Source organism: Geotrypetes seraphini, chromosome 17, assembly GCF_902459505.1.
Source record: "Geotrypetes seraphini chromosome 17, aGeoSer1.1, whole genome shotgun sequence".
In the NCBI taxonomy this organism is placed as follows: Eukaryota; Metazoa; Chordata; class Amphibia; order Gymnophiona; family Dermophiidae; genus Geotrypetes; species Geotrypetes seraphini.
The window spans coordinates 2,127,797-2,136,225 of record NC_047100.1 but is presented as its reverse complement, the minus strand read 5'-3'; the positions used below and the strand labels follow the sequence as shown (position 1 = coordinate 2,136,225).

Here is an 8,429-nt window from a genome sequence, read left to right as displayed (position 1 = left end):
AGATCGTTTATAAAAACATTGAACAGCAGCGGTCCGAGCACCGACCCCTGCGGAACACCACTCGTGAGCCTCCTCCAATCAGAGTAGTGGAATTAGAAGTTCAAAGAAGAGCAACCAAGATACTAAAGGGGATGGAACTCCCTATAGTACAAAGAAAGGCCAAAGAGATTAGGGCTCTTCAGCTTAGAAAAGAGAGTGGTGAGGGGGTTAGGCCCCTGAGTGGTATAGAATGGGTAAAAATGAATCAATTTTCACTCATTGAAAAAGCATAAAGATGAAGGAATACATAGGAAATATTTTTTTCACTCAACAAATAGTTAAACTCTGGAATTTGGCAAAGAATATGGTAACAACTGTTAGCATATTTGGGTTTAATAAAAATTGGACAAGTTCCTGGAGGAAAAGTCCATAGTCTGCTACTATTTGGGGTTTTGCCAGGGACTTGTGACTTGGTCTGGCCCCAAATCGCCTTCGGTGAATATTTGCATGAGCGCCCCCAGCGGCCAGAAGAGGAACTCCTCCGGAGGAGGAGCCCGGGGACGTGACGCGCGGCTCAAGAGCAGGGGAAAAGCGCAGTCCGGAGCCCGGGCGAGCGATGGGAGCCGCTGGAGATCAGCGCCGAAGCCCCCGGGGCCAGTGAGCCACAAGCCGAAGCCCCGCCAGCCGCAGAAGATGTCGGCTCCGACCAAGTTCAAGAAAGACAAAGAGATCGTCGCCGAATACGAGACGCAAGTGAAAGGTAGGTGCCATTTTCAGCCCAGGCCGGCATTGCAGTGAAGCGAGTCCCTGACCCTGTGGAATTGGCCTTAGCTACTGTCCCTTTTGGCTCCCAGGGAGGACCACCACGAGGTGCATAGGGGCAAATTTCTCTTATCTCTAGCCTGGTTTGTTGGGTGTCGGCAGTAAATAATATGCATGCAAATCTAGCTCATGCATATTCATTGAAGATGTCCCGTTGCAATGCTGTTATCTCAATGCATTGGGGGCAAAGGTCAGCTGTACCCAAGAAAATCCACAAATACTTAACGTGCATCAGTGGACCCACTCAACTAAGTCCCCAGTTTAGGGCAGATTTGATCATGTAGACAGCACAGACAATGACTGAAAACACACACGGCTTCTCTCTCACTGATTCATGGATGCTACAGGCTGGAGGTAAAGCGGGCAGTTGTTTAGAGCAGTGTTCTTCACCCTTTTCACACCTATGGACCGGCAGAAATAAAAGAATTATTTTGTGGACCGGCAGTTGAAGAACACTGGGCCACCCAATCTCTGCCCCAGACTCTGCCACCGCCCCCATAATAGTACTAATTGTAGCACCATTTTTTCCATTCATATTTCATATATACACACAAAATAATCTTATTAACAACACATAATGGTTAACCACAAAATTAAAATACACAAAGCACACTGTGTTTTTCAACATTCATTCCTAACAAAAAACAGATAACCCCATGCAAATGCAGGACCAAAACCTCAAAGTATTAATATTTACAAACAAACCCTAAGATGCAAGACTCTGCAAGCTGTACAATCCCAGAGGAAAAGAAACAATGCATTTCTTCCTGAGCAGCATTCCCCCTACCGTTGTTGTGTCTCTCTCTCCATGTGCCTTGCCTTCTGGCCTGCCCCCCGGTGTTATCTTCCGGCCGGTCCACGGTGCGATCAACGCAGGGTCTTCGGGTCGGCTCCCTGAGTGCTGCATTGCACAAAGCTATGGGAAGTGGCTCCTCGCACGTGTCCTGCGCCTCATCTGGAAGCAACGTCAGAGAGAAGTCTTCTGGTTCAGGCGCAGGCTGCGCGTAGGAGCCTTTTCCCACAGCTTTGTGCACTGCAGCACTCAGGGAGCCGGCCCGAAGACACCACATTGATCGTACCGAGGACCAGTGGCTCTTGGAGGTGCCGAATTTCTGCGGACCCGCACCGGTCCATGGACTGGTGGTTGAAGAACACTGGTTTAGAGAGAAGGAACAACGTGTTTAACTTGCAGCCACATCCTGATGTCCCTTTTGCCATGAATTGTGTGCACTGGCCCTTCTTTCTTCCACGCTCTTGCTGAGGAGTGTAACGAGGGGCCGCATCGTGCTGTTCTCTGTCTTCCAGGATCACATCGTCGTCCTATATTTAGCATGCACTAGTCAAATGCTGATCATGGCTACAGCACTGGGGCCTTCTGGCTTTCATATCTGCTGCACAATTGGCATCATATTAAGCCTGATCCAGAAAGTAATTGTAAAAGGGCTCAGCAATTTCTGTTCTTCTCAGCTCAATCCACCAACAGGACTGACTGTCTCACAGGGACGTCTCCAGGGTGCAGCTTAGCCTTTGGACTGATTCTGCATAGATGCAGAGAAAGCCCTATCTAGTCTGCCTAACCATGCCATCTACTATTCCCTCCTTTCCCTTAGAGATCCAACATACTTCTCCCAAGCTTTCTTGAAGTCAGATACACTTCTTGTTTCCATCATTTGCACCAAGAGGCCTTTCCTAGCATTCACCACTCTTTCTGTAAAAAAGTATTCTTTGAGATTTCTTCTAAATCTGTCTCCTTTCGCCTTCATCCTAAGCCCCCTCATTCCACAGTTTCCTTACAATTGAAAGAGACTTGCATCTCTCCTCTCCCGCCTTTCCTCCATTTGTCCCTGTACATCGTATGACGTAGACTACCAACCATTCTGATAGCCTTCTTCTGGACTGACTCCATCCTATTTATATCTTTTTGACGGTGCGGTCTCCAGAATTGTACACAATATTCTAAATGAGGGAGAGTGTGGCGCAGTGGTTAAAGCTCCAGCCTCATCACCCTGAGGTTGTGGGTTCAAACTCACGCTGCTCCTTGTGACCCTGGGCAAGTCACTTAATCCCTCCATTGCCCCAGGTACAGTAGATAGATTGGGAGCCCACTAGGACAGACAGCGAAAAATGCTTGTGTACCTGAATTCATGTAAACCGTTCTGAGCTCCCTTGGGAGAACAGTATAGAAAAAAAATATAAAAGAGGTCTCACCAGGCATCAATACCTCCTTTTTCCTACTGGCCATACCTCTCCCTATGCAACCTAGCATCCTTCTAGCTTTCATCATCATCTTTTCCACCTGTTTTGGCCACCTTAAGATCATCACATACAATCCCACCCAAGTCCCGCTCGTCTGTTGTGCACATAAGTTCTTCACCTCCTAAACTGTACCGTTCCCTCAGGGATTTGCAGCCCAAATGCATGACCTTGCATTTCTTCGCATTCAATCTTAGCTGCCAAATTTCAGACCGTTCCTCAAGCTTCACTAGGTCCTTCCTCATGTTATTCACACCATCAGGATTGGCCTCTTTGTGGATGAGACCGAAATCTGCAATAGACAGCCTTTCAGCAATTTCGCTTACAAAAATGTTAAAAAGAACAGGCCTAAGAACAGAACCTTTAGGCCACACCACTGGTGGCATCCCTTTCCTCAGAATGATCTCCATTAACTACTATCCTCTTTGCCTTCCACTCAATCAGTTCCTGATCCAGTCCATCACTTTGGGGCCCATATCAAGGGCACTCAGTTTGTTTATTAGAAGCCTGTGTGGAATACTGTGAAAGGCTTTGCTAAAATCTAAATACAGTAAAATCTTGGTTTGCAAGCATAATTTGTTCTGGAAACATTCAATACTATGGCATCTACAGGGTTTAAATGTGGACCCGACTTTTAATTAGGTAGATCTGCTCTGTGCAGTTCCATCTATAGCTCATAATCCTCTCACAACCCTCTCTAACAACACAAACACAACAACTGAACTTACAAATACACCCTAGGATGGTCTGTACATAATACACAACTGTTCATACAGACACTCACACCGCACATTATGGCAGTAATAAACCATTTCATTAAATTGTAGTCTCTTTTAGACTTCTGACAAGGCTGAGGGGTTGGTAAGCAGGGAAGGGTGTAACTAGAATCTCTCTGGGGCCAGGATCCCCACTGACAAGACAGGAGGAGAATTTGAAAAGGCTCTGAAATTCCTCTGCCTGCTGCTGCTTTTAAATGTTCCTCTTTCCTCTTGGATTATTTGGAGCAGGAACAGGGAAGTGCCTTTGACCATATTGAAATGAGGCAGCCTAGTGCCTGAAGTGTGGACAAGTGTGTTTGGCATCTTGCCTTTAGTCTGAGCTGACATCATGGTGGGAGGCTGCTCGGGGTCCTTCCTCTGCCTTATTCCAGATGTTGTTGATGGCAGGATGGTGACTCCATGTATCTGAAAAAGCCAAATGAAGCTCGTGTGTATTGTAGATGAGAATTTATTACGTGATTCTGAGGGGGCCCCGTGTAAAGGAATGCACAGAGAGGACTTATTTTTTCGCTAGTCTTGAAATAGCTTAAGATGTTTTATTACAAAAAAGTTAATGGATATATTTTCTGCTACAAAAAAAATGAATTCCTAAGACCCAAGCTGGAGACTTAAATGAATCCCTTGTAACTGAAAATATCTCCCTCTAGTAGATGCCCTGAGGCATTGGACAAAAACTCCATTGCAGCTAAACTCATCCACAAGATGTTAATTGCGTTGACTCTAGCTGTTGCATCCAAACATGAAAGAAACTGGCTCTTTTCTTGTGTCTGACTTCGCAGTTCTTCTCTTGCATCATTTGCACCCAAAACGCACTGCATTTTGATGGCTCCAGATGTTGAAGAATCCAGGGAGAAGGGAATGGGGCACCAACAGCCCTGATAAATTTTGTCTTATGTCCTCTGTCTCGAAATAAAAATCAGCAAATGAGTTGTTGGTGGCAGCTTTTTACTAAACCAACTTTATACCTATGTAATAAACAAATTTCACATCTCCTTAAATACATTCCATCCTTCAATGAGATTCAAAATAGATTATTCTGAGGAAAGAATTAAAAATTGAACACTTAAGTATCAGTCAACAACAGACTTTTACAAATATTTGGGTATGCAAAAACAAACATAAAAAGGGACACCCATTAGGAACATAACCAAGGGTTGGTCCATCTAGCCCAGAAACCCATTTCTAGCATTATCCAATCCAGGTCACAAGTACATGGTGGGATTCCAAAAAGTAACAAGCTTTCTACTACTACTCTGAATTATTTCTATAGCTCTATCAGACGCCCGCAGTGCTGTTCAGAGTCGGAAAGAAGACAGTCCCTGCTCGAAAGAGCTTAAAATCTAGACAGACAAACAGGAAGTCATGGATACAGTTAAGGGGAACGGTTAATCTGCTGGCTGGGTTGGAGGGCAGAAGAGTAGGGTTAAGGATGGAAGGCTATATCAAAAAGGTGGGTTTTCAGTCTGCTTTAAACAAGATAAGGGAAGGGGCTTGGTGGACAAATTTGGGTACCTTATTCTAGGCATAGGGGGCAGCTAGATGAAAGGAACGAAGTCTGGAATTGGCAGTGGAGGAGAAGGGTACAACTATAAGCAGCTTATCTGAGGAACTAAATCCCAGGGACAGGCAGTGCCTTTCCTCAGTCTACCTTAATAATGGTTTAGGAATCTTTTTGAAACCCAGTTACACAAATGCTTGAACCATATCCTCTGGCATTGAATTTCAGAGCTTAACTTGTGCTGAGTGAGGAAAAAAATCTGTCCTCTATTTGTTTTAAATATGCTAGTGTAACTTCACAGAGGGTCTCCTTGTCATTGTGCTTTTTGAAAGAATAAAGCAATTTACTGTCTGTCTAATCAATTTAAATTCTTGAAGGCTCAAAAAGTTACTAGTCCTTGGTGTCAATTTTTGGTTGCTAAATTTAGCTTGCCAGGCTTTGTTTTTGATGAGACCCTTGTCTCTGAGGTTGTGGGGAAGTCTTTTTCTGGGACACCAGTGGTCTTCTTTTTTTTCCAGGGTCTTTGCATTGTTGAATCTGATACTATGAACAGTTTTCATTGCATGGAGGGCTCTAATTGGTTTTCCTGTGTTGGTGTATTATCTGCTGTTAATGTCTCATGTGGTTGGTTTCACATATGTGCAAGGAATTCTGTAGATCCCAGCCGCTTGGAGGGGGGAGCTGCTGGAAGACATCACTTTTTTGCAAGATCCTCTGATATGTGCTGGCACAGTTTGCTGTTACCCACAAAGGAATAAGAGAAATTTATTCCAGATCCTTCTTGAAATGGGTAAAGACAAGCCAACTTGACAAACATTTCTCAGACTTGCAAAGAAGAACTCTTCCACACACAAAAGAGGAGGGCAAGAACCATAGGCAGATAAAACTTTAATATCAACCAAGATTGTTTGAGGGACTCTGGGCACTTACTGCTTGCTGTAAAATTTAATGCACAATAACTGTGATCTGTATTAATCTGCCATGGTATCGGTTAACGTACAGGTTCTGTGCATTGATTGCAGAGTGTACGTTCTGCTCCTTTCTATGGAATGCAGTAAATTATTGCATGATAAGTGGCAAGTGGCATTAACTGTTAATGTAGCCATGTGCTTCAGGGGCATAGCTAGTCAGGCAGTTTGGGATAGATTGGAGGAGCAACACATTTCTCCTCTCTCCTTCACTTTTACCTCTTCAACATCTTTATAAACGATCTGGACATCGATATGACGAGTGAGGTGATTAAATTTGCGGACGATATGAAGTAATTCAGAATAGTGAAGACACAGGGGGATTGCGAAGATTTGCAACGTGACATAATCAAGCTCGAGAAATGGGCATTGACATGGCAAATGAGATTCAACGTGGATAAGTGTAAAGTGATGCATGTCGGTAACAAAAACCTCATGCACGAATACAGGATGTCTGGGGTGGTACTTGGAGAGACCTCTCAGGAAAGAGACTTGGGAGTTGTGATCAACAAGTCGATGAAGCTGTCTGCGCAATGCATGGCGGCAGCGAAAAGCAGAACAGAATGCTAGGAATGATAAAGAAGGGGATCACGAACAGATCAGAGAAGGTTATCATGCCGCTGTATCAGGCCATGGTACGCCCTCACTGTACGCCATACATGAAGAAGGACATTGTACTACTCGAAAGGGTCCAGAGAAGAGCAACTAAAATGGTTAAGGGCCTGGAGGAGTTGCCGTACAGTGAGAGATTGGAGAAACTGGGCCTCTTCGCCCTTGAAAAGAGGAGACTGAGAGGGGACATGATCGAAACTGAAGGGAATAGACTTAGTAGATAAAGATAGATTGTTCACCCTCTCCAAGGTAGGGAGAACGAGAGGGCACTCTCTAAAGTTGAAAGGGGATAGATTCCGTACAAACGTAAGGAAGTTCTTTTTTACCCAGAGAGTGGTAGAAAACCGGAACACTCTTCCGGAGTCTGTTATAGGGGAAAACACCCTCCAGGGATTCAAGACAAAGTTGGACAAGTTCCTGCTAAACTGGAACATATGCAGGTGAGGCTGGATTCATTTAGAGCACTGATCTTTGACCTGGGGGCCGCTGTTTGAGCAGACTGCTGGACACGATGAACCACTGGTCTGACCCAGCAGCAGCAATTCTTATGTTCAGTCCCTTGCATGGGTGGTCATGCATTTTTTTCTCTCCCTCCTCCTACGGTCCAGTGTCTCTCTCCTTTCCCTCCAGCCTACGGTCCAGCATCTCTTTCACTTTCCTCTTCCTCATATCCCACTCTGTGCCGCTGCAGTTCTCCTGCATCAGCTCTTTCAAGGCAGCCTCGTCTCTCACTGACCTGGAAGCTTTCTCTCTGCAGTGGAATTTAGAGATGCCAGACTGTAGGGAGGAGGGAAAGAATAGGCACTGGACTGCATAGGTCACTGTGGGATGGGGAAGTAGGTGGAATGCCAGACTGTATATGCACTGCCATTGGGGAAGCCTGAGTCAAGAATAGAGGGGGAGGTTGGGCCTCCAAGCCCCCCCTGGCTTTGCCACTGGTGCTAACCTTGCACTAATTCCCATATTAACTGCTTAATGCACATACTAAATCAAAAAGATTCAGAAAACCCAAGGCAGCACATTTTGGTATTCTGCCTGCACCAGGAGTCATAAAATCATAGCTTGGCCTCCTTCACTTGGGAATTTGTGGACCTTGAGGCTAGTCACATTTTCAGGATATCCCCAGTACATATGCATGAGCTCTGTTTGATCTCAGATTAGAATCCCATGCATATTCATAGAGGACATCCTGAAACATTGTGTACGTTTGTACGTTGCATCACATAATCACCTCATGGCTTTCTTTATCTAGAATTCTCATCATATTTTGCATCTGTGAGGCTATGTTCTGATGACTCTACCACCGTAAGGGGCTTGGGCCTGGTGTCTGTTTTTTTGCATATAGTGATCTTAAAGAAAAGATTCTCTCTATGTAGTACTTCCTGCAATTAACAGAAATTCATAAGGGGGGGGGGGGGGAGAAAACCTGATTTCCTGCAAGTAACATATCTTCACATGCAGCGAGAGTCATAATCTGTGACAGAGAATGGCTTGTACTGTGCGTATGATGCAGCTTGT

The 8,429-nt window shown here is 44.9% G+C and overlaps 1 protein-coding gene across 2 annotated transcripts in view; it reads left to right on the top strand.

Moving 5' to 3' along the window:
* The first annotated feature begins 539 nt into the window (after positions 1-539).
* The window catches only part of SRGAP3 (SLIT-ROBO Rho GTPase activating protein 3), a 102,660-nt gene continuing 94,770 nt past the window's right edge, over positions 540-8,429 (top strand). The window contains exon 1 of one of the 2 annotated variants that reach the window (XM_033926590.1): positions 540-739. In XM_033926590.1, coding sequence (XP_033782481.1) covers positions 673-739 — 67 coding nt within the window. In that variant the 5' untranslated portion in view covers positions 540-672. The remainder of the gene's footprint in view (positions 740-8,429) is intronic. The other variant, XM_033926591.1, reaches the window with a different exon arrangement.